This window comes from Nicotiana sylvestris, chromosome 2 (genome assembly GCF_000393655.2).
Source record: "Nicotiana sylvestris chromosome 2, ASM39365v2, whole genome shotgun sequence".
NCBI lineage: Eukaryota > Viridiplantae > Streptophyta > Magnoliopsida > Solanales > Solanaceae > Nicotiana > Nicotiana sylvestris.
In genome coordinates this window covers 116,861,204-116,887,079 of record NC_091058.1, presented here as the reverse complement: position 1 = coordinate 116,887,079, position 25,876 = coordinate 116,861,204, and the positions used below count along the sequence as shown (strand labels likewise).

Genomic DNA, 25,876 nt, shown 5'->3' with positions numbered 1-25,876 from the left:
GAAAAGGAAATGTAACCAGTGGTTGGCACCCTGTATTATTGACCAAAAAACAATGTTGAATCCCCCTGGGTGATAAAGTTCTACCTGGGTTAAACTAACAAAAGCAAATCTGGGCGAAGAGTACTTCTACCCGAAAACTATGAGCCGGATCTCCCTAGGAAAAAAGGTTCTACATGGGTTAAGCTAATCTAAAACAACCTGAGCGAAGAGTACTTCTACCCGGAACTATGAGCTGGATCCCCCTAGGCGAAAAAGGTTCTACCTGGGTTAAGCTACATAAAAATCACCTAAACTATGAGCTGGATCCCCCTAGGCGAAAAAGGTCTACATGGGTTAAGCTAATGTAAAACAACCTGCGCGAAGAGTACTTCTACCCGGAACAATAAGCTGGATCCCCTAGGTGAAAAGGTTCTACCTGGGTTAAGCTAATGTAAAAACAACCTGAGCGAAGAGTACTTCTACCCGAAACTATAAGCTGGATCCCCCTAGGCGAAAAGGTTCTACCTGGGTTAAGCTAATGTAAAAACAACCTGAACGAAGAGTACTTCTACCCGGAAATATGAGTTGGATCCCCCGAGGAGAAAAGGTTCTACCCAGGTTAAGCTACGTAAAAATAACCTGAGCGAAGAGTACTTCTACCCGGAACTATGAGCTGGATCCCCCTAGGCAAAAAGGTTCTACCTGGGTTAAGCTAATGTAAAAACAACCTGAGCGAAGAGTACATCTACCCGGAACTATAAGCTGGATCCTACTAGGCGAAAAGATTCTACCTGGGTTAAGCTAATGTAAAAACAACCTGAGCGAAGAGTACTTCTACCCGGAAATATGAGCTGGATACCCCTAGGCGAAAAGATTCTACCTGGGTTAAGCTACGTAAAAATAACCTGAGCGAAGAGTACTTCTACCCGGAGCTATGAGCTGGATCCCCCTAGGCAAAAAAGTTCTACCTGGGTTAAGCTAATGTAAAACAACCTGAGCGAAGAGTACTTCTACCCGAAAATATGAGCTGGATCCCCCTAGGCGAAAAGGTTCTACCTGGGTTAAGCTACGTAAAAATAACCTGAGCGAAGAGTACTTCTACCTGGAACTATGAGCTGGATCCCCCTAGGCGAAAAGGTTCTACCTGGGTTAAGCTACGTAAAAATAACCTGAGCGAAGAGTACTTCTCCCTGGAACTATGAGCTGGATCCCCCTAGGTGAAAAGGATCTACCTGGGTTAAGCTAATGTAAAACAACCTGAGCGAAGAGTACTTCTACCCGAAAATATGAGTTGGATCCCCCTAGGCGAAAAAGGTTCTACCTGGGTTAAGCTACATAAAAATAACCTGAGCGAAGAGTACTTCTACCCGGAAATATGAGATGGATCTCCCTAGGCGAAAAGGTTCTACCTGGGTTAAGCTACGTAAAACAACCTGAGCGAAGAGTACTTCTACCCGGAAACTATGAGCTGGATCCCCCTAGGCGAAAAGGTTCTACCTGAATTAAGCTAAATAAAAATAGGTGGTGGGAACAATAGTGACGTATGCTAAAAGTAAAAGAAAAATGGAGATTTTAAGGAACTTACGTTTGGTGACATTCGTTCTTTTAGAATCACCATTCTGCATGCTTTGTTCCTGCTTCAAACAAAGAAAAATTTGTGAGTTTTCAAAGTGGTGGTTGGTTTGTGGCCTTGATGCCCTGAGTAGCTTGGTTCACGGCCACTGCTATCGAAGAACCTATTCTGTCAGCGTGGTACCGAGATGTCCATGGTATCGTTACCCTTGTCTCTAAGGCAAGGCTATTTTTTCTTTAAAATCAAGGTCAGTTGTCTTGCACCCAGTATCAGTTTGTGTCTGTAGTGCTTAACAACTTTTCTTATGAAGCAGGTTTTGCTTAGGCGACCTTTTCAGTTTCTTTGAGACACTTTGTTCGCCTTATCAAATGAGACCATAGATGGATTTGTGCCTTCGTCAATGCCATATATGCCCCAAATTGTGCTTGACATTACAGGGAAACTGTATCCAGTTTTGCAGCCCTTTCTTTGCTTCGATTTTGATGCAGGATTAGACCGAAAGGGACTCAAAGAAAAATTATGGGTAAAAATACAATAATAATTGGAAGCGAAAAAGAACTGTGCTTGAACAAAAGGTGTCCCTTTCGGGGAAAGGAATATGGAGACTTATCTGGAGGTATGTGCCGACTTCAATGAATGATGACATGCATTTTGGACTGGACGCCTGATCTGTCTAAGCTGTCTAATTCTCAAAATCTGCCGCAAATGCTCATCTTGAATTTGTCTTGGTTGTGCTCATGCCGGAGAATCGAAGACCCTTATTCGGCTAGTAGCGCCCTTTGCAGGTTTTCGCAAACTAACCTCTCTCATTTCTCTACTAACTGTCGCCTTATGGTGCCAATCTGGGTTTTCACCAATAAGACTCTCTCATCTCTTTGTTCACTGTTGCCTTATAGTGCCCGTACGGGTTTTCACTGATAAGACTCTCTCATTTTTTTTGACTAAGATACTGCATGAGGGAGGTTACCCAACGCCCTTGGCATGTGAACTTCAAACATTCTCAAACATATCGATCAGAAGCTCTTGAAAGGTAAAAAGGCGAAATGAACCTTGAAACGAATTACAACTTTTGGAAACCGTTTTTTACAGAAAAACCGTGAAATAAAACAAATTTCTGGCCCAGTTTTGGAGTACTAGGAATATGGGTTTTTTGTTCTGATGGGACCGAACCCAGGGTAAGGCTTCCTACGTATCCTTTCGGAATCAAGTCTCACGTAGTTCAATGCAAGGATTTTTTTTGGCTTTTTTGCCTCTTTTTTTTCAAGTACACATATAGACAAATACGGATCAAAAGGCTTAACAAAAGGATTACACCTATTTGGAGTAGCGAGCAAATGATAGCCTTTGTCACTTCAATCTGAGAAAATCAATACGTGAAATTCTACAGCGGGTATATATCAGACATAATATCTTTTGACTGCATCTGCGTTAATAGTCATGTCTGGTACCCGTCCTTCTTCATCTACCAAGTGCAAGGACCCTTTTGGTAACACTTTCTTGATGATGTAGGGTCCTTGCCAGTTCAGGGTGAACTTTCCTTTAGCTTCCACCTAGTGCGGAAGGATGCGTTTCAACACCAGCTGGCCTACCTCAAAATGCCTTGGGCGCACTTTCTTATTGTAAGCGCGCGCCATTCTTTGCTGGTACAACTGGCCAAAACACACTGCTGCTAGCCGTTTTTCATCGATCAACATTAGTTGTTCTAATCGGGTCTTGACCCACTCAGTGTCTTCAATCTCTGATTCCATAATAATTCGGAGAAAGGGAATTTCGACTTCAGCGGGTATTACAGCTTCAGTTCCATATACAAGCAGATACGGAGTTTCACCAACAGATGTGCGAACAGTCGTGCGGTATCCCAAAAGAGCAAAAGGCAGCTTTTCATGCCATTGCCTGGAACCTTGGATCATCTTCCGAAGAATCTTCTTGATGTTCTTGTTTGCCGCTTCAACGGCTCCATTGGCTTTTGGCCGGTAAGGGGTAGAATGGCGATGCATGATTTTAAATTGTTCTCATACCTCCTTCATCAAATGACTATTTAGATTGGCTGCATTGTCAGTGATACTGGTCTTTGGGATACCAAGCGACATATGATGTTGGAGTGAACAAAATCTACCACTGCTTTCTTGGTGACTGTTTTGAAAGTGACGGACTCCACCCACTTGGTGAAGTAATCAATTGCAACCAAAATGAATCTATGCCCATTTGAAGCCTTTGGCTCGATCGGCCCAATAACATCTATTCCCCAAGCAACGAACGGCCAAGGAGAGGACATGGGATGCAACTCCGAAGGAGGCGAGTGAATCAGATCACCATGAATCTGGCATTGGTGACACTTGCAAAGAAATCTGAAGCAATCTCGCTCCATAGTAATCCACTAATACCCTGCCCGCAAAATCTTCTTTGCCAAAACATATCTATTCATGTGAGGTCCGCATACCCCTGAATGCACTTCACTCATGATCCACTCTGCTTTTGTAGCACCTATGCATCTCAACAAGTTTAAATCTGGGGTCCTCTTGTACAGAATTTCCCCATTCAGGAAGAAACCATTGTCGAGTCGCCTTATAGTTCTTGTTTGATCTCCTTTGGCATGCTCTGGATATTCTCTTATTTTCAGGAATCGTTTGATGTCATGATACCATGGTTCACCATCTGGTTCCGTCTCGATTGTATTGTAGTAACCGTGTTGATTCCGAACTTGGATTTCTAGTGGGTCAACATGAGTGTTGCCTGGATAAGGGAGCATCAAGGATAAAGTGGCCAAGGCATCGGCTAGCTCGTTGTGAAACCTGGGAATGTACCTGAACTCGATGGATCTGAATCTTTTTCTCAAGTCATGCACACATTGTCTGTACAGAATGAGCTTGATGTCTCGAGTCTCCTATTCACCTTGGGCTTGCCGGATAATCAAGTCAGAATCTCCCATAACCAATAGTTCATGCACATCCAGATCGATGGCCATTTTCAAACCCATGATGCAAGCTTCGTATTCTGCCGTATTATTGGTATAGAAGAACCGAAGTCGGGATGTTGCAGGGTAATGATGTCCAACAGGTGAAATGAGGATTGCCCTGATCCCAACTCCTTTGATGTTGACAGCCTCATCAAAATACATTTTCCATACAGGGTGATCGTCTGAAACTACTTCCTCTATTGACTTGACCTCTTCGTCTGGGAAGTATGTGCTAAGTGGCCTGTACTCATCATCAACTGGATTCTCTGCCAAAGCCTGTGCTTTCATCGCGGTGCGAGTGACATAGACAATGTCGAACTCTGTGAGCAGGATTTGCCATTTTGCGAGCCTGCCAGTGGGCATTGGCTTTTGGAAGATGTACTTCAAAGGATCCATTCTGGATATGAGGTAAGTAGTGTAGGCCAAAAGATAATGTCTCAAATTCTGAGCGACCCAAGTCAAGGCACAACATGTCCTTTCTAAAAAGGTGTACTTAACCTCATAATTGGTGAACTTCTTGCTCAAATAGTAGATTGCCTGTTCCTTTTTGCCTGTTGCATCATGTTGCCCCAGAACACATCCAAAGGAATTATCCATCACTGATAGATATAAAAACAAAGGCCTACCAAGTTCAGGTCGGACCAGTACAGGGGGTTTTGACAAATAATATTTGATCCTGTCAAAGGCTTTTTGGCAATCGTCTGTCCACTTGATAGCGGCATCCTTTTTTAGCAACATAAAGATGGGCTCGCATGTGGTTGTGAGCTGAGAAATGAACCTACTGATGTAGTTCAACCTCTCGAGTAAACTCGTGACTTCCTTTTTGTTCTTCGGAGGTGGCAAATCTCGAATGGATTTTATCTTAGATGGATCCAGTTCAATGCCTCTTCGGCTGACTATAAAACCGAGGGGTTTCCCAGATGGAACCCCAAATGCACACTTGGCTGGATTAATCTTAAGGTCATACCTTCGAAGCCGTTAGAAGAACTTTTTCAAATCGCACACGTGATCATCCTGTGTCTTTGATTTTATGATGACATCATCGACATATACTTCAATCTCTTTATACATCATGTAGTGAAAAATGGTGGTCATGGCCCTCATGTAAGTTGCCCCTGCATTCTTTAAACCGAATGGCATGACCCTGTAATAATAAGTACCTCATGGAGTGGTAAAAGCGGTTTTTTCTGCATCATCTTCATCCATTAGAATTTGGTGGTACCCAATATAGCAATCCACGAATGATTGTATCTTATGCTTTGCGCAATTATCTACAAGAATGTGGATATTTTGCAAAGGAAAATTATCCTTTGGACTTGCTTTGTTCAGGTCCCTGTAGTCAACACAGACTCTGGTCTTTCCATCCTTCTTTGGCACAGACACAACATTCGCCACCCAAGTGGTGTATCAGACAGCTCTAATCACATTGGCGTTCAATTGCTTCATTATTTCCTCTTTGATTTTGTCACTCACATCTGTTTTAAATTTTCGTTGCTTTTGTTGGACTAATGGAAAATCAAGATATGTGGGAAGCTCATGAACCACTAGATCGACACTTAAACCCGGCATATCATCGTAAGACCAAGCAAACACATCTCTGTATTCAAATAAAAGTTGAATCAAGGCATCTCTGGTTTTCTATTCGGTGTGAATGCTTATATTCATTTCTCTAATTTCTTCAGGACTTCCGATATTAATTGGCTCAGTTTCATTGAGGTTGGGCTTAGGCTTGTTTTCAAATTGTTCCAACTCTCTTTTTATTTCCTCAACAACCTCATCTTCATCATATTCCACCTCTTGATGCATTATTTCGATATTAGGCAGGTTTTTAAGATCTGAACGTGAATTCCTCATGCATGTCATGTTATTAAAATCGGCATTAACAAAACTGAAATGGAAATAAAATGACAGGAATTAGGAAAAGGGAAAGATACAAAACTTAATACGAAACTGAAATGCATTTCATTTAATTCGAAAGGATAGAAGGGTTAACATTAAAATAAAACAATAACACTGAGATGTTTGGATTACAACCCTGAAAGTAACCCAAAAATACAAAAAAAACTGCAAAAGCAAACTACCAAGACTCCTTCCTTGTGGGGAGAGGAGTTGCTTCCCAGTTGGTGAGCATGGTGTCTGGGTCAATTAGTTGCATATCGGCACGACTAGTGCCTTCACCGGCCTGGATCATATTTACTTCAGAAAACATATGGCTGAGGCCATGGAAAATTTCATCAATGTTTCAATGCGCCGAGGAATTTTGAACCTCTTGGAGTCGTGGCTTGACAAAAGTGTAGAAAATGTGAGGGATAGGTTGTTGCAAGACCCATCCATGCTTTTTGTGGTGCTTAGCTTTGTTTTTGTCTGCTTGTGTTGGCCTGAAGCCTAAACCAAAAGTACCCTGGTTACCGAACGGAGAAATTGGCTCTGAAATTCCTTGCAATGATGCCCCCAAGACTTTCCCTAGCTCATAACCTTGTCTCATCATAACCGCAACCACCATTATAGATGTGGTGGAAAGACGAGGATGCAGAATGGGCTTTCCTTCCTCAACATGGTCCACAGAAACCACTTCAAAAGCTTGATAGACAATGGACTCACACCCTTCCTTGGCCTCAATGCACGGGATTAACGGGTCTTTATAAATGGATGACTCGTCTTCTCCGTGAACAATAATCTCTTGCCTATTGTGTTTGAACTTGACCATCTGATGCAATGTGGATGGCACAGCTCGAGCCATATGGATCCATGGCCTTCCAAGAAGAAAGTTATAAGAAGTGGCCATGTCCACTACTTGGAAGACAATTTCAAAGTCAACCGGCCCAATCGTCATTGTGAGGTTAATCTCCCCAATGGTATCTCTCGTTGAACCGTCAAAAGCCCGGATGCGAACATTGCTGGGTCGGATTTTGTCTGTATTGATCCTCATGCCTTGCAAAGTATAGAGAGAGCATACATCTACACTCGAGCCTCCATCGACCATGACTCGCTTTACACAATGCCCCTCACATTTGACGACCAGGTGCAAAGCCCTATTGTGCTCGGCTCCTTACTCGGGAAGTTCATCATCAGTAAAGGAGATTCTGTTTACCTCGAAAACTCTATTGGCCATCTTCTCCAACTCATTCACTGTGGTCTTCTCGGAGACATGTGCCTCGTTTAAGGCCTTGATTAGTACACGAGCATGCTCTTTTGAGTGTAGGAGCAGAGATAGTAGAGAGATTTGGGCAGGAGTCTTTCTTAGTTGTTCAATGATTGAGTAGTCATGAACTTTCATCTTTTTCAAAAACTCTTCTGCCTCTTCTTCCATGACAGATTTCTTTATTAGCAATTGTCCCTCTCTGATTTGCTTGGCCTTCCTCAACTCCTCTAGAGAGTAACACCTCCCTGATCGAGTCAAACCTCCAGTTTCCCCCACTTCTTCTATGATTTCCTTGCCTTTGTACGTCATCACAGTTTTGTTGTAGTTCCAAGGAATGGTTTTTGTATTTGTCACAGGGGGTGGCATGGCAGGTCTGATTATGATCGGCTCTATTATACCGTTTGTACTGCCCTGTTTCTGCCTTGTGATGGGGTGGCCTCCAAGGACATACAACCTTGGGCTTGGAACATTAAAGCGAACTTCCAATCTCGTGACCTTGGGAACAAATAAAGTTACATTTTCTGAACTCGGGGCACCTTTCACAAACAATGGCACATCTTGGATCGGACTTACATCCCATTTGGTTCCCTCTTGAATTGTTCCCACGATCATCTCTGCTCGATTAAATGGCCTGCATTCCAGATCTCGTCCAATCATTCCTACAAAATGAACATCGTTGTGTGCTGGCAATAGGTTGTTTGTAACATTGGGAGGTTCTTCGCCATTTGTTACTACAATCAACTTTTCAGTCATGAGTCTTTCTATAACTCTTTTTAGAGTCCAACAGTCATCCGTGTTATACCCCGGGGCACCTGAATGATATTTACATCTAGCATTTGCTTGAAATCCATGTGAATCGGGATGCATATGGTGGGGAGCGATGGGTCCAATCACGCCCATCTGTTTCAGCTTCCGGAAAAGACTAGAGTATGGTTCATCCAATGGGGTGAATTTTTCCACCGACCTTTGCTCTCGACCGTAATCCTACCTGGGACGAGCATTGTAGGGTGCCCGAAAATTTTGTTGCTGAGGTCGGGGGGCTCTTGGAGCTGGTGCCTCTACCTGTTAATTGGGAGGCTGAGCATATGATTGAGCATTGAACACTGTATATTGCGGTGGGCCCACATAGTATTGAGGAATCGACGGGGGATAATAATATTGAGGGTAGCTGGATTGCCCCTGCTAAACTTGCATATAATGGTGCGATGCCCCTCTTTGAAACTCCCTAGATCCCGAAGCCATCATGGACTCTTCATCTCTCTTCTTTCTATTTGCCAAACCTCTCGACCCAGTTTGGATAGCTTGGGTGGTGGCTTTGATAGCAGCTTGACTTACAATTCTACCGGTCTTGAGGCTATTTTCGACCATCTCCCCTATTTTGATTGCTTCTGCAAAAGGTCTACCCATCGCAGACATCATGTTCTGAAAGTAATCAGGCTCTTGAGCTTCCAGAAAAACAGTGATCAACTCATGGTTATCCATGAGTGGCTTAACTCTAGCTGCTTGCTCCCTCCACTTGATGGCATATTCCCTAAAACTTTCGGTCGGCTTTTTCTTCATATTGGACAAAGAATTATGATCCGGCGCAATATCAATGTTGTATTGGAATTGCTTGATGAAGGCCTGGGCCATGTCGTCCCAGACATGCCAGTGAGAGATGTCCTGGTCAATGAACCACTTAGAGGCTACCCCTATAAGACTTTCTCCAAAATATGCCATCAACAATTCTTTTCTTCCGCCTACACCCCTCAGCTGGTTGCAGTACCTTTTCAAGTGGGCGATAAGGACGCCGTGTCCATCATACTTCTCGAATTTTGGGGTCTTGAAACCTTGTGGCAAATGGATGTGAGGGAACATACACAGATCATTGAATCAGACACTTTTGTGACCACCTATTCCCTGTATGTTCTTTATGTTTTGTTCAAGACTTTTCACTTTCCTAGCCATCTCATCCGGCTCACTTGTCTTTGCAGGCTTTTCATTTTCCGCTGGTGACTCGTACTGAGGAGTCTGATTGTAGGGAGCTGAGGCCCTGAAAGCCATATTTGGGGAGTAGTATTGGCCATCATAAACCTGAGGTAGTGGCTCGTTGTTGGGTCTCGTCACAGGTGGTCGCGGTGGTATTGTATATACCGGTGCGCCAGACACAACTAGAGGGGTGTTCCTAAACGGTGCGACTGGAGGTCGCATATTAAAAGTACAGGGGGCAGCATGGAGGCTGTAGTTTGGCACATACCCTGGTGGTATAATGGGATCACTCGTTGCATGGAGCGGTGTCTGAGTAGCCTGGGTATGGTGGATGTTCCCTCTGAAGGACCCTGGGGTGGAGGTCGACCGGAAACCCAAACTTGATATACATCTGACAGTTGTTGTCTCAATTTTCTTATTTCTTCCGACTCTTGCTCAACTGACTGACCCTGCGGATTGTCACTGACCAACTCGATTTCATCGTTGTTATCCATTACTACTGGTCCCTTAGATCTTGTGAAGTAATGACGTGTTGCCAGATTCACCACAAACCAACCACTTTAAACTTACTCTCTATAAGGGACAACAAATGTGTTAGGGTTAGAAATTTTATAGATATGAATTACACATAACATGCCATGCTCCTAACATCATCATCGTTTCTAAAGTACATTTTGGAAGGCTTCATGTTTCATTCCAGCTTATCAAGTTGCTTCCTATTAGCGCCTTCCCCCCCTTTTTTATCAAGTTACACTCCCCCCATTTTGATCCCAGCTTAGATTCATTGAAAAATATTTTGATCGAACCTTTTGTGGGTTGCCTACGTATCATGTCGCCGCATGAATCAGATCATTACGTAGTTCAGGGACATGACCGTTTTTTTTTACAAAACAAACATCTTTTGGGTTCATTTTCGAATTTTTCTAAACAAAATCTTTTTCATATATATATATATATATATATATATATATATATATATATATATATATATATATTATTTTTTACACAAGACTCAAGAAGAAGCAATTGCATAAAGATAAATAAGACCAGACTTGACTCAAACAGACTTTTTAGGATAAAAGGCAAAACAACGAGACTCAAAACACCAAAAGACTCTTACATGATCAAGAATAACAAAGGACTGATAAATAAATAAAAAAAGGACTTTGACCTTTGCAGTAAAAATCCACCAGCATCGCTGTAATCAAGGCACTTTTTCCTGCGGCTGACCCCCAACATTACGGTATATTCTTTCCAGGTCTGCAGATATATGACGAGCAACGTTCAATGATACTTTTGCAAACCGCTCAGGCGTCATTCCCTGACAACTCTTGCACGCTCTTGAGGTATATGTGGCTACCTCGAGGATCTTTCCCTTAATGTATTCTTGAGCCACATGCAACTCTTGATTTTGCTGACCACGGGTCTCAGCTAGATCCAGCGCATCCTGCTCGCGGTCCAAGTCCATATCTTTCTGGCGCCGAACTTCTAGCAACTCTACTTCTAACTGATTGATCACCTTTTGGTAGTCGTGCCTTCTATTTCAAACTCCGCGATCTGGCTCTCCTTGATTGACTCAACTTCCCCTATCTGATCCCTCAGACCTTGGATTCATGGAGCAAAACCTCTACGTTCTTGATCACGGACTACCATGAACTGGGCTTCTTTCTCTTCTTGTTGCTGAGCGGTTGTGACTATGTTCTTCTTTCGAATTTGGGCTTTGATTGCTCGTTTCTCTCCTGCCCATTGAGCCTTTTCTCGCTCAAAATCAACATGTTGTACGTCCATGGCTATCTCCAGAATGCCCTTATCTTCTTGTAAAGTGTCAATACGAGATTGGAACTCTTGTGCCGCTTCCCTTCTGGTTTCTCTAACTCTGACCTCGATCTCCTTCTCTCAATCAACTCGGGCCGTATGGATCTTTCTGTCCTTTGCTCGGGGATAGCCTGGTTGTGAAACCACTCAAGGTATGCGAGGCTTACCTCCCCAAATTCACGATTAGCTACCATCTCGTCTAAATCAGAAAATCGACCACCAAACCAAACCTTTTGTGCATATGACTCCCTTGGAGGTTCCTCTCCCTTGAATTCCCACACGACGGACGCATGTCCTCAATCGGGGGTCTCTTTTGCTCTCTCCCTAACTGGCGCATGATACGTAGAGGCGCGTAGGGTTGGAAACCTCTTAAACCCATGAGTATGAAGAACGGGCGATACGTCGACATATGCATGACCCTAGCAGAAGGGAACCAATAATAGTTCCAAGTGATTCTATCAGCATTCAATGAACCAAGTAATTTCTGCCAGGCCCTCACCCCCTCTGGAAGATTACAACTTGCGACCCTATCTGGGTGGCATCCAATGTAATTCAACCAGTTTTCATTAAAATTTATTACTATTGGATGATGATAAAGGTGCTCTATGAACCACATCTGCAGCAGAATGTTGCATCCCTCGAAGTAATCTTCACCCTCTTGGCAGCGGGTCAAAGCTCGAAAAATATCTCCCAAAATCATGGGAAGAATGGTATGATCCATGCTACTTTGCAAATATGAGACCACCGCAACCAATCGAATTCTGATACGCCTACCACGCTCTAGAAAGACCATGATCCCTAGAAATGATATCATAAACGTGAAGATTCTCAACTCCCTCCAAGCATCGTAACTCAACTGGTTGACGAATTCTATGCCCGAGAAATTTTCGAACCCTTTCTTGTCCCCAAACATGTTATAGAGATATTCCAACGGAACCCAACCTTCGTTTAAGCAAACCATTGGAATTCGACGGAGGCATAATTTCTTTAAAAAGTTGTTCACACCAACATTTCGGAGCAGCAGGCTTTTTCCCACGAAGGTCTCTCCCCAATCCGGTGAGCCCACTTAATTCTTCCAATGTGGGCGTCATTTCACAATCTTTGAACCTGAAGACATTGTTCGCAGGGTCCCAATAACCCACTAGAGCCTCAATTAAATCTCTGTTAGGCTTAATTCCCATGATGTTTGTGAGGAACTTGAGGTTCTTAAATACTTGATTTTGTTCCCATGTAGCAAAACTAGCCCACCAATTATAGAGACTACTCGGGGTCTTATCTCTTATCAAGAACATAGGAGGTGTCTCGTCCCTTACCCTTTTCTGACTGCTTCTTTGTGGAGAACTCATGGTGATCCTTAGAGTAAAATAAAAAGGGTTAGGACTTACCTAAACTATATGCAAATTATGATCATTCATTATTTATTTTTTGGCCAATTTAGGACTCGATCTATTTTTTTTAATTACAATATATATTTTGAAATTACCGGACACAAAAGTTGAGATGATAAAAGCAGAAAAATGGCTATTATTACAAAACGGCCCTTTAATACTTCCATAGAAGGCATAAAGGATGTCTCGACAAAAAACAGCCAAACACAGAAGCAAAATGATAAAAATATACAAAATAAAAAAAAAACTATTTTTGTCACCTTTTACTGTCTTACCCTCATGCTCCAACTGTTTTGCCAAGACAACCTAAAAATCTTCTTGGGAAGTGCTGAAGGACCATTTTTGTAAAAGTAGTTACTTTATCCATATTTGTTCACCTTTTACCATTTGCCTTTATGACTGGCCATTTTTGTCGAAGAAACTTTAAACCTTTCCAGAAGTACCGAAAGATTGTTTCTGCAAAAAGTGTCACGACCCCAACCCCGGTCATGATGACGCCCAACACACTGCTAGGAAAACCCGATCATTCAACAACATTAACCCAAATTCTTATTCAGATTATAGATAAATATCACAGAGAATTTACTAAGTCATTACATTAAAGTGTATAATTAATAATAAAATCTGCGGAAGTTCAATTAAAATACCACACCATAGCCCAATAGAATCCGGTGTCACGAATATATCTCCCTGAGTCAACCACTCAAACTGCCTACGCAGCTCCTCTCTGCAGGACTGAGGTACATACTTCTCCAGAAATAGAGTGGAGAACTGCTGCCAAGTAAGGGGCGTTGCACCAACAGGTCTACGCCTCTCAAAATCTTCCCACCAGGTAAATGCAGCTCCCTGGAACTGAAATGTAGTAAAAGATACACCACTCGACTCCAAATCCCTGTGGTGCGAAGCATACGCTGACACTTGTCGAGAAAACCCTAGGCATCCTCGCCCTCTGCACCACTGAATGTCGCTGGAGCCTACCAAATCTCTCGAGACGATGCTGCTCATTGTCTGGCATAGCTGGGACCACACGGTTCTGAACTGGTGCAACTGGCTGAGCTGGAACAGCTTTCGGTGTCTGCAATCCCTGCACAACCTACTCAGCTGTGCGATTAACAGGAGTCTGGGTGCCTTCCCTGGCCTGTGAAGTAGTTGCGGCTGTAGTGGCTAAGACCGCTTGAGCTAGGCCAGTGCAAACTGTCAAAATCTCAGCCAAGGTCTCCTGAAGACCCGGAATCACAATAGGCATAGCTGGTGCTTGAACTGGTACATCTGCTGGAGCCTGATCTGGAACTGGGCAACTGGTGGATTAACAGGTGCTGCCCGCGCTACTCTACCTCTTCCACGCCCACGACCGCATCCACGGCCTCTGGTGGCATCAGTGGGTGGCATTGGTGGTCGTCCACCTCGTCCAGTAGCACGAGTCCTCGCCATCTGCGAGAGAATAGAAAGATAGAAATTTTTAGTGTTCGGATCAACAAAGTTGCACGACAAGAATTTCAAGAACATGAAGTTTTCCTAAAGGTTCTGCAGCCTCTCGAGGATAAATACAGATGTCTCCGTACCGATCCGCGAGACTCTACTAAACCGGATCATAACTCGCGAGACCAATTAACCTAGGCTTTGATACCAACTTCGCCAATTCAAGCCTAAATCTACTACTAACCTCCAAAACTCCTTCTGATCACGCTCCTAAGTCATAAATCACCTCCCGAAGCTAACCGAACCATCGGAACTCACATCCGAGCCCTCTAACACATAAGTCAACATCCGGTTGACTTTTCCAACTTAAGCTTTCTTAAAAGAGACTAAGTATCTCAAACCTTATCAAAATCATTTTGGAATGACTTCAAATTTTGCACACAAGTCACGTTCGATATTACGGACCTACTCCAACTTACGGAAACGGAATCCGACCCCGATATCAAAAAGTCAACAATCGGTCAAACTTCTCAAAAACCTTTAAATTTCTAACTTTCGCCAAAATGCGTCAAATTGTCCTACGGACTTCCAAATCCGAATATGCTCCTAAGCCCAAAACACCATACGAAACTATTGGAATCATCAAAATTCCATTCCGGGGTCGTTTGCTCAAAAGTCAAATCTCCAGTCAAACTTAAGAAATCTTTAGCCTTAGATTTCTAGATTCCGTTAAATGGTGATAATTTGAGCTAGAGACCTTCGAATTCGATTTCGGGCATATGACCAAGTCCCAAATCACGATACGGAACTACCGGAATGGTCAGAACTTGGATTCGGGTTCTTTTGCTCAAAATATTGACCAAAGTCAACTCAGTTGAGTTTTAAAGCTCTAATTCATAATTTAATCCATTTTTCACATAAAAACCTTCCGAAAAATTATATGGACTGCGCATGCAAGTCGAGGAATTATTGATACCGCTTTTCAAGGTCTTAAAATACCTAGATAGTTATTTAATTTAAAGGTGACATTTTGGGTCATCACATTCTCCACCTCTAAAACAAACGTTCGTCCTCGAACGTACTAAGAATTATTCTTAGGTTGCCAAATTGACGATTTTACTTTTACACAAATATTCGCGGTTGATCCCACATTACCGCATTCAACATAAGTCTAATAATACCATTTCAATTGAGATTATTTCCTTTATCCATATTTATAAACTTGAAGATCAAATTTCTTACACTCCAATCATTTCCAGAAAGGTCCGATTTTCACGTCAACATATGATATTAGTCTCGACTGGCTATAGAAACTTATGCCTACGCACCCATCAAATATGGGGTATTACATTCTCCCCTACTTAGGGTCATTCGTCCTCAAATGAAAAGTAGAGTTTGTCCTCAAACACATAATGTAACTTATCTCTTTCTTTACACATCTCAATATCCCAAATTTTTCTAACTCCAATTTTTTTTTTCCAGAAATTTCTACAGAGTCTCCCCTGTAATTGGGCATATCCACCTGTCGAAGTAACACCAAAACAACTCCTAACAACATGTCCACAACCCAGCAAAGCACCACATAGTATATATCAATAACACTAATCTCCGCATTACAAGCACGACATTATCACAATGATATTCATACAATATTTTTTTTCACCACAAGGACCTCGTCCTTATATAACATCTACCATAGCTTGTAGCCTGGTTTAAATATTTCACATTATATAAAACACGAGGATCTTGTCCTCAACTCTGTACCACAAGTAATATGCACATCGTGCCAAATTGGAACATTCCATTTTCTTCTTTTGAATAGTTTTCCGTTTAACAAAATCACAACACATAATGATAGACATAGATATCACCATCGAATCTCCCAATAGGAGTATTTACATAAGCAGATTTCAGAATTACGAAGCTCACTCATAAGTGAAGCACAATAGGAGGACTTGCCTCGATACTCAGAACCAAATCAAGTTAACAAAATTGTTACTTTATAGTAACTCGAGACCGTACTTGTAACGACACCATCTGGTGTTGCGACCTCAGCCATACCATAGAAAATATATCAACGGCTCGGTCTCCATCTCTGGGAGTCTCACCTCCACCTCTAACATCCTGATCCCTACCTCTGGTTGGTCATGTAAGTAAAGTAGTTACTGTAATGGGGCAGGTAGACTCAGGGCTTTTACACAATATGTTTCTCTCAAGTCTAGAACAATTTTCTCATGATGTGCCTAGTACCACCACATTCATAACAATCCCTTTGAGGGTTCAGCTGCTCATACTGAGTCTATGCTAGATAACTAAAATAACCATTATATGAACCTCGTGTCGGTAGTGCATTAAAAGAACTTACTGGAGCACCCCGAGTAATTAGATATATTGACTGGGCTGACCAGTTGCCCAAGCCCATATCATAATGATTTGTAGTTTTACAGTAGAATCTGCTGAATCCTTTAAAACCTCGAGACCTCTTGGTCTTCTTAGGTTTTTTTTTATCCAGAACACATTCTAACATTTGGCAATTTCTACCACTAGCCGAAATGAAGCATCAACCTGTAGTTTCCCGGGTTTTACTGAATTTCAAGATCATAATTGAGTCCTCTAATGATTCTGTGGACTCACTCTCTGGCTTAGGAACCAAAGTAGGAGTATGATGGCTAACTTATTGAACCTGATGACATATTCTGACACTGTCATGGTGACCTGTCACAACCGTCCAGACCACATATTACAGGAATCTGGGAGACAAACTCCTTCAAAAACATTTATGAGAACTGAGCTAAGTAGGTGGTGTTGCATTGGCTAGTCTGCCCTCTTCATAGGCTTGCCACAAACACCGACGGCTAATTTCTACTTTTGCTATGTTGACTCAACACTGCTGAGCTATCATATTTATTCGTATACTCTTCGATTCTTATTTGGGGTAACTCTTTCCCCCAATTATATACAACGATCACAAAAGTATAGCTCCATCAAGATAAATCTTGGCACGAACTACATAGTCTAGAAGATCGTCAACCACTGTACTTCCTTTGAAGCACCCAAAATCTGCAACGCCTTCCTGATGTTCTTTGGAAGGGCAACGTAAGGCTAAGCAACCGATGTCAATGCGGTTGTTGTCCGCCAATGAGGTTCCCTCCGCATGCTAGACTAGATTGTCAGTGCCGTGCGGGAAAACCAATTTCACAAGCAATTGCGGAAGCTGAGAGAGAATTGGGTTTTGAATAATGATGATTTTATTGATGAATGAAATGCTGATTACAAAAGATGCGATGTCGAGGGGGAGAGACACCAGTACAGAAAATTGATTGCTGAAAAATGTTTGATTGCTTGATCCCCCCTAATAATGCTTAAAAAAAATAAACCAAAGTTGCAAGACTAGTCCTAATAAAGCTGTAGAAGCACACTGAATGAAAATGATGTAAACTAGCCTATAATTACAATGAAAAGGACTTAGTTTATTACAATGTAGAACTAAGTCCGATGGCAGCAACTTTGTTTTGCGGGTCAAGGTCTGCGCGTGTCGTGTTGTGGGCGCGCGTGATACTTGATGTGTTGGCCTGAGGCTGGGCGCTGGCACTTGGCATCAGGGTCTGTGCACGAGGCGCTGCCGGAATGGTCCTGAGGCTGGGCGCTGGCGAGGCATCAGGATCTGTGCGCGCGACATTGTCAGGGCGCGCGGTGCTGTTGTCATTGGCCAGCCACTGGGCGTTGGCGAGAGGCATCGGTGGGGCGACAGAGGCGCATGCGCGCTTGTCACTTGGCGCCGCCAAGACCACGGGGCCGACCATGGTGCTAGGCATTGTGAGGCTTGCTAGGCCGCCATGGGGCGCAGCCAAGGGGTCATGGGGCGTGTCTGGAAAGCAGCCCATGACATTCTCCCCTACCTGAGTTGGCGCCGTCCTCGGAGCCTTATGATGATGATGATGCTTCTGGTGGTTGTTGGATGGGAGGTCAGCGCCCCTCTGTTCTGTGAGAATGCTATTGTAGCGACGCAATGATTTCATGCGGCTGACATGGAAGACTGGATGGATCTTCCACCAGGATGAAGTTTTCACCTGGTATGTGGACTTCCCAATACGTTTTTCGATGGGCAGGGGCCCGATGTATTTTTGTTGCAAGCGAGGGTCATGGGTCCTCTCTGCAAATAAGTATCTCTTTGGGATGCATAGCATTACTTTGTCCCCTGTTTGATGTTGGGCAAAGCAAAGCTTTTGTTCGATGAACCTTTTTGCCCACTCTTGGGCTTTGACAAGATAGCTCCACACTATCCCCATGTTGCGCTCCCATTCGCTCGAGAAGTTGGAAGCTCGAGGAGATTTCGGCATGGTTAATGCATTCACCATTTGAGGGAGAAGCGGTTGTTGTCCAGTAATAATTTCAAAAGGGCTTTTGTTTGTATGATGGCTCTTTTGAGAATTGAAACACAGTTGAGCAGCATCCAAGAGCTTCACCCAATGCTTCTGTGATCCGGTTGCAAAGTTGCGGAGATATTCCTCCTGCATGTCATCGAACCGGTCTGTTTGGCCATCCGATGGTGGATGGATGTCTGAGTTGTGACTCAATGTTGACCCAAAACACCTGAAGAGATGGGTCCAAAAGTTGCTAGTGAAGCGTGAGTCGCGCCTACTAACAATGTCTTTAGGCAGGCCCCAATGTTTGACAATGTGCGAGAAGAAGAGTCGAGCTGTATCTTCTGTTGATGCATTTTGCGGGGCTGCTATGAAGGTTGCATAGTTTGAAAACTGATTTATGACAACCATGATGGATGCAAGATTACCGACTTGGGGCAATCCCGTGATGAATCTGAAGGAAACACTTTCTCATGGTGTCTGAGAGACATGTAATGGCTGCGAGGGTCCTTTCTGTGATGAGTGATCCGACTTGTCCTTATGGCATGGCTGACAAGTCTTCACACGCTGAGGAGCGTCACCAGTCTCTTGAGGCCGATGACCTGATGGCTGATTGTTGCTGCGAAGGGTAGCCGGAACCAGGGGTTCATGTCTGTTGACTACCTTCTCCAACTGCATGGCCGAGATGTTTTCAGCGGCCATCTTTATGGGAAAGCATGGTATGGTGCTGGGCTTGGACCCATTTCCTCCCATCATTAGGAGCATGTTGGCATATGGTACCGGTATGGTGTTGGTTTGACTCATGAACTCCAAACCCACTATGATGTCGAAGTCATCTATGATTGCGATGCGCAGGTCGATGGTTCCTTTGTATGGGCCAAGTTTCACTGGGACATTTGTAGTTGTTCCACCCAATGTCTGGGGTGGTGAGTTGATAGCCTTTACGCGGCCTTTGCTCTTTTGCACAACAAGACCCATGCGCTCTACTTGAGTTGACGACAAGTAGTTGTGGGTGGCACCCATGTCTATCAATGCGTGAAGGGGCTTGTCGTTCACTTTCAATTCGACGAATATTAGGGTCCTCGCTTGTTTAGGAGGTCTCTCATCCATCTTTCCCTTCCCTTTCCGGAAGATGAAACAGATGGGCGTGATTGGACCCATCGCTCCCCACCATATGCATCCCGATTCACATGGATTTCAAGCAAATGCTAGATGTGAATATCATTCAGGTGCCCCGGGGCATAACACGGATGACTGTTGGACTCTAAAAAGAGCTATAGAAAGACTCATCACTGAAAAGTTGATTATGGTAACAAATGGCGAAGAACCTCCCAATGTTACAAACAACCCATTGCCAGCACACAACGATATTTATTTTGTAGGAATGATTGGACGAGATCTAGAATGCAGGCTGTTTAATCGGGCAGAGATGACCGTGGGAACAATTCAAGAGGGAACCAAATGGGATGTAAGTCCGATCCAAGATGTGCCATTGTTTGTGAAAGTCGCCCTGAGTTCAGAAAATGTAACTTTATTTGTTCCCAAGGTGACGAGATTGGAAGTTCGCTCTAATGTTCCAAGCCCAAGGTTGTATGTCCTTGGAGGCCACCCCATCACAAGGCAGAAACAGGGCAGTACAAACGGTATAATAGAGCCGATCATAATCAGACATGCCATGCAACCCCCTGTGACATATACAAAAACCATTCCTTGGAACTACAACAAAACTGTGATGACGTACAAAGGCAAGGAAATCATAGAAGAAGTGGGGGAAACTGGAGGTTTGACTCGATCAGGGAGGTGTTACTCTCCAGAGGAGTTGAGGAAGGCCAAGCAAATCAGAGAGGGATAATTGCCAATAAAGAAATCTGTCACGGAAGAAAAGGCAGAAGAGCTTTTGAAAAACATGAAAGTCATGACTACTCAATCATTGAACAACTAAGAAAGACTCTTGCCCAAATCTCTCTACTATCTCTGCTCCTACACTCAAAAGAGCATGCCCGTGTACTAATCAAGACCTTAAACGAGGCACATGTCTCAGAGAAGACCACAGTGAATGACTTGGAGAAGATGGCCAATAGATTTTTCGAGGTAAACAGAATCTCTTTTACTGATGATGAACTTCCCAAGGAAGGAGCCGAGCACAATAGGGCTTTGCACCTGGTCGTCAAATGTGAGGGGCATTATGTAAAGTGAGTCATGGTCGATGGAGGCTCGAATGTAGATGTGTGCTCTCTCTTTACTTTGAAAGGCATGAAGATCAACACAGACAGAATTCGACCCAGCAATGTTCGCATCCGGGCTTTTGATGGTTCAGCGAGAGATACCATTGGGGAGATCAACCTCACTATGACGATTGGGCTGGTTGACTTTGAAATTGTCTTCCAAGTAGTGGACATGGACACTTCTTATAACTTTCTTCTTGGAAGGCCATGGATCCATATGGCTCGAGCTGTGCCATCCACATTGCATCAGATGGTCAAGTTTGAACACAATAGGCAAGAGATTATTGTTCACGGAGAAGATGAGTCATCCATTTATAAAGACCCATTAATCCCGTGCATTGAGGCCAAGGAAGGGTGTGATTCCATTGTCTATCAAGCTTTCGAAGTGGTTTATGTGGACCATGTTGAGGAAGGAAAGCCCATTCTGCATCCTCGTCTTTCCACCACATCTATAATGGTGGTTGTGGTTATGATGAGACAAGGTTATGAGCCAGGGAAAGACTTGGGGGCATCATTGCAAGGAATTTCAGAGCCTATTTCTCCGTTCGGTAACCGTGGTACTTTTGGTTTAGGCTTCAGGCCAACACAAGCAGACAAAAACAAATCCAAGCACCACAAAAAGCATGGATGGGTCTTGCAACAACCTATCCCTCACATTTTCTACACTTTTGTCAAGCCATGACTCCAAGAGGTTCAAAATTCCTCGGCGCATGCAAACATTGATGAAATTTGCCATGGCCTCAGCCAGATGTTTTCTGAAGTGAATATGATCCAAGCCGGTGAAGGCACTAGTCGTGCCGATATGCAACTAATTGACCCAGACACCATGCTCACCAACTGGGAAGCAACTCCTCTCCCCACAAGTAAGGAGTCTTGGTAGTTTGCTTTTTCAGCTTCTTTTTTGTATTTTTGGGTTACTTTCAGGGTTGTAATCCAAACATCTCAATGTGATTGTTTTATTTTATTGTTAACCCTTCTATCCTTTTGAATTCAATGAAATGCATTTCAGTTTCGTATCTTTCCCTCTACCTAATTCCTGTCATTTTATTTCCATTTCAGTTTTGTTAATGCCAGCTTTAATAACATGACATGCATGAGGAATTCACGCCCAGATCTTAAAATGCTGTCTAATATCGAAATAATGCATCAAGAGGTGGAATATGATGAAGATGAGGTTGTTGAGGAAATAAAAAGAGAGTTGGAACAATTTGAAAACAAGCCTAAGACAAACCTCAATGAAACTGAGCCAATTAATATCGGAAGTCCTGAAGAAATTAAAGAAATGAAGATAAGCATTCACACCGAATAGAAAACCAGAGATGCCTTGATTCAACTTTTATTTGAATATAGAGATGTGTTTGCTTGGTCTTACGATGATATGTCGGGTTTAAGTGTCGATCTAGTGGTTCATGAGCTTCCTACGTATCCTGATTTTCCACCAGTCCAACAAAAGCAACGAAAATTTAAAACAGATGTGAGTGACAAAATCAAAGGAAATAATGAAGCAACTGAATGCCAATGTAAGGGGAAACTTACATGAGGGCCATGACCACCATTTTTCATGACATGATGCATAAAGAGATTGAAGTATATGTCGATGATGTCATTATAAAATCAAAGACACAGGCTGATCACGTGTGCAATTTGAAAAAGTTCTTCGAACGGCTTCGAAGGTATGACCTTAAGCTTAATCCAGCCAAGTGTGCACTTGGGGTTCCATCTGGGAAACTCCTCGGTTTTATAGTCAGCCGAAGAGGCATTGAACTGGATCCATCTAAGATAAAATCCATTCAAGATTTTCCACCTCCGAAGAACAAAAAGGAAGTCATGAGTTTACTCGAGAGGTTGAACTACATCAGTAGGTTCACTTCTCAGCTCACAACCACATGCGAGCCCATCTTTAAGTTGCTAAAAAAGGATGCCGCTATCAAGTGGACGGACGATTGCCAAAAAGCCTTTGGCAGGATCAAATATTATCTGTCAAAACCCCCTGTACTGGTCCCACCTGAACTTGGTAGGCCTTTGTTTTTATATCTATCAGTGATGGATAATTCCTTTGGATGTGTTCTGGGGCAACATGATGCAACAGGCAAAAAGGAACAGGCAATCTACTATTTGAGTAAGAAGTTCACCAATTATGAGGTTAAGTACACCCTTTTAGAAAGGACATGTTGTTCCTTGACTTGGGTCGCTCAGAAGCTGAGACATTATCTTTTGGCCTACACTACTTACCTCATATCCAGAATGGATCCTTTGAAGTACATATTCCAAAAGCCAATGCCCACTGGCAGGCTCGCAAAATGGCAAATCCTGCTCACAGAGTTCGACATCATCTATGTCACTCGCACCGCGATGAAAGCACAGGCTTTGGCAGATCATTTGGCAGAGAATCTAGATGATGATGAGTACAGGCCACTTAGCACATACTTCCCAGACGAAGAGGTCAACTCAATAGAGGAAGTAGTTTCAGACGATCACCCTGTATGGAAAATGTATTTTGATGAGGCTGTCAACATCAAAGGAGTTGGGATCGGGGCAATCCTCATCTCACCTATTGGACATCATTACCCTACAACATCCCGACTTTGGTTCTTCTGTACCAATAATATGGCAGAATACGAAGCTTGTATGGGTTTGCAAATGGCCATCGATCTGTATGTGCATGAACTATTGGTTTTGGGAGATTCTAACTTGATTATTCGGCAAGCCCAAGGTGAATGGGAGACTCGAGACATCAAGCTCATTCTGTACAGACAATGTGTGCAAGACTTGAGCAAAAGATTCAGATCCATCGAGTTCAGGTACATTCCCAAGTTTCACAACGAGCTAGCCGATGCCTTGGCCACTTTAGCCTCGATGCTCCCTTATCCAGGCAACACTCATGTTGACCCACTAAAAATCCAAGTTTGGAATCAACACGGTTACTGAAATACAATTGAGATGGAATCAGATGGTGAACCATGGTATCATGACATCAAACGATTCCTGAAAACAAGAGAATATCCAGAGCATGCCAAAGGAGATCAAAAAAGAACTGTAAGGCGGCTCGCCAATGGTTTCTTCCTGAATGGGGAAATTCTATACAAGAGGACCCCAGATTTAAACTTGTTGAGATGCATAGGTGCTACAGAAGCAGAGCGGATCATGAGTGAAGTGCATTCAGGGGTATGCGGACCTCACATGAATGGATATGTTTTGGAAAAGAAGATTCTGCGGGCAGGGTATTATTGGCTTACTATGGAGCGAGATTGCTTCATATTTGTTCGCAAGTGTCACTAATGCCAGATTCATAGTGATCTGATTCACTCGCCTCCTTCGAAGTTGCATCCCATGTCCTTTCCTTGGCCGTTCGTTGCTTGGGGAATGGATGTCATTGGGCCGATCGAGCCAAAGGCATCAAATGGGCATAGATTCATTTTGGTTCCAATTGATTACTTCACCAAGTGGGTGGAGTCCGTCACTTTCAAAGCAGTCACCAAGAAAGCAGTGGTAGATTTCGTTCACTCCAACATTTGTCGTTTTGGTATCCCAAAGACCATTATCACTGATAATGCAGCCAATCTAAATAGTCATTTGATGAAGGAGGTATGCGAACAATTTAAAATCATGCATCGCCAAAAGCCAATGGAGCCGTTGAAGAGGCAAACAAGAACATCAAGAAGATTCTTCGGAAGATGATCCAAGGTTCCAGGCAATGGCATGAAAAGCTGCCTTTTGCTCTTTTGGGATACCGCATAACTGTTCGCACATCTGTTGGTGCAACTCCGTATCTGCTTGTATATGGAACTGAAGCTGTAATACCCGCTGAAGTCGAAATTCCCTCTCTCCGAATTATTATGGAATCAGAGATTGAAGACACTGAGTGGGTCAAGACCCGATTAGAACAACTGATGTTGATTGATGAAAAACGGCTAGCAGCAGTGTGTTTTGGCCAGTTGTACCAGCAAAGAATGGCACGCGCTTACAATAAGAAAGTGCACCCAAGGAAGTTTGAGGTAGGCCAGCTGGTGTTGAAATGCATCCTTCCGCACCAGGTGGAAGCTAAAGGAAAGTTCGCCCCGAACTGGCAAGGACCCTACATCATCAAGAAAGTGTTACCAAAAAGGGCCTTGCACTTGGTAGATGAAGAAGGACGGGTACCAGACATGATATTAACGCAGATGCAGTCAAAAGATATTATGTCTGATATATACCCACTGTAGAATTTCACGCATTGATTTTCTCATATTGAAGTGACAAAGGCTATCATTTGCTCGCTACTCCAAATAGGTGTCACCATTTTGTTAAGCCTTTTGATCCGTATTTGTCTGCCTATGTACTTGGAAAAAAAAGTAAAAAAGCCAAAAAGAAAATCCTTGCATTGAACTACGTGAGACCTGATTCCGAAAGGATACGTAGGCAGCCTTACCCTGGGTTCGGTCACATCAGAACAAAAAACCCATATTCCTAGTACTCCAAAACTGGGGCAGAAGTTTGTTTTATTTCACGGTTTTTCTGTAAAAAACGGTTTCCAAGAGTTGTAATTCGTTTCAAGGTTCATTTCGCCTTTTTACCTTTCAAGAGCTTCTAATCGATGTGTTTGAGAATGTTTGAAGTTCACATGCCAAGGGCGTTGGGTGACCTCCCTCATGAAGTATCTTAGTAAATAAAATGAGAGAGTCTTATCAGTGAAAACGTGTACGGGCACTATAAGGCAACAGTGAACAAAGAGATGAGAGAGTCTTATTGGTGAAAACCCAGATGGGCACCATAAGGCGACGGTTAGTAGAGAAATGAGAGAGGTTAGTTAGCGAAAATACATGCAAAGGGCGCTACTAGCCGAATAAGGGTCTTCGATTCTCCGGCGTGAGCACAACGAAGACAAATTCAAGATGAGCATTTGCGGCAGATTTTGAGAATTAGACAGATCAGGTGTCCAGTCCAAAATACATGTCATCATTCATTGAAGTCGGCACATACCTCCAGATAAGTCTCCATATTCCTTTCCCCGAAAGGGACACCTTTTGTTTAAGCATAGTTCTTTTTTGCTTCCAATTATTATTATATT

General features: G+C 43.2%; 3 protein-coding genes across 3 annotated transcripts; 2 read left to right on the top strand and 1 right to left on the bottom strand.

The window, feature by feature from the left end:
- Positions 1–8,832: 8,832 nt before the first annotated feature.
- On the bottom strand, positions 8,833–9,693 carry LOC138885460 (uncharacterized). Its single transcript, XM_070166411.1, has 2 exons — positions 9,543–9,693; positions 8,833–9,479 (listed from the first exon to the last, which is right to left on the bottom strand). The coding sequence occupies exons 1-2, from the start codon at positions 9,691–9,693 to the stop codon at positions 8,833–8,835; spliced, it is 798 nt and encodes a 265-aa protein (XP_070022512.1).
- Positions 9,694–23,769: 14,076 nt separating this feature from the next.
- Positions 23,770–24,507, top strand: LOC138885459 (uncharacterized). The gene is made up of 2 exons (XM_070166410.1): positions 23,770–23,994; positions 24,115–24,507. Exons 1-2 carry the CDS (start codon positions 23,770–23,772, stop codon positions 24,505–24,507), a joined length of 618 nt encoding a protein of 205 aa, XP_070022511.1.
- Positions 24,504–25,031, top strand: LOC138885458 (uncharacterized). Its single transcript, XM_070166409.1, has one exon. It carries the CDS (start codon positions 24,504–24,506, stop codon positions 25,029–25,031), a length of 528 nt encoding a protein of 175 aa, XP_070022510.1.
- Positions 25,032–25,876: the final 845 nt, after the last annotated feature.

What these genes read in the sequence shown, in the direction of transcription:
- LOC138885460 (XM_070166411.1), bottom strand. Translation starts at nt 9,693, where the DNA reads ATGGCTTTCAGGGCCTCAGCTCCCTACAATCAGACTCCTCAGTACGAG. An exon ending in AAAGAACATACAGGGAATAG is followed by an intron (nt 9,480 to 9,542) that starts GTGGTCACAAAA and finishes ATTTGCCACAAG; the next exon opens with GTTTCAAGACCCCAAAATTC.
- LOC138885459 (XM_070166410.1), top strand. Translation starts at nt 23,770, where the DNA reads ATGGAATCAGATGGTGAACCATGGTATCATGACATCAAACGATTCCTG. An exon ending in TGAGTGAAGTGCATTCAGGG is followed by an intron (nt 23,995 to 24,114) that starts GTATGCGGACCT and finishes CACTAATGCCAG; the next exon opens with ATTCATAGTGATCTGATTCA.
- LOC138885458 (XM_070166409.1), top strand. Translation starts at nt 24,504, where the DNA reads ATGATCCAAGGTTCCAGGCAATGGCATGAAAAGCTGCCTTTTGCTCTT.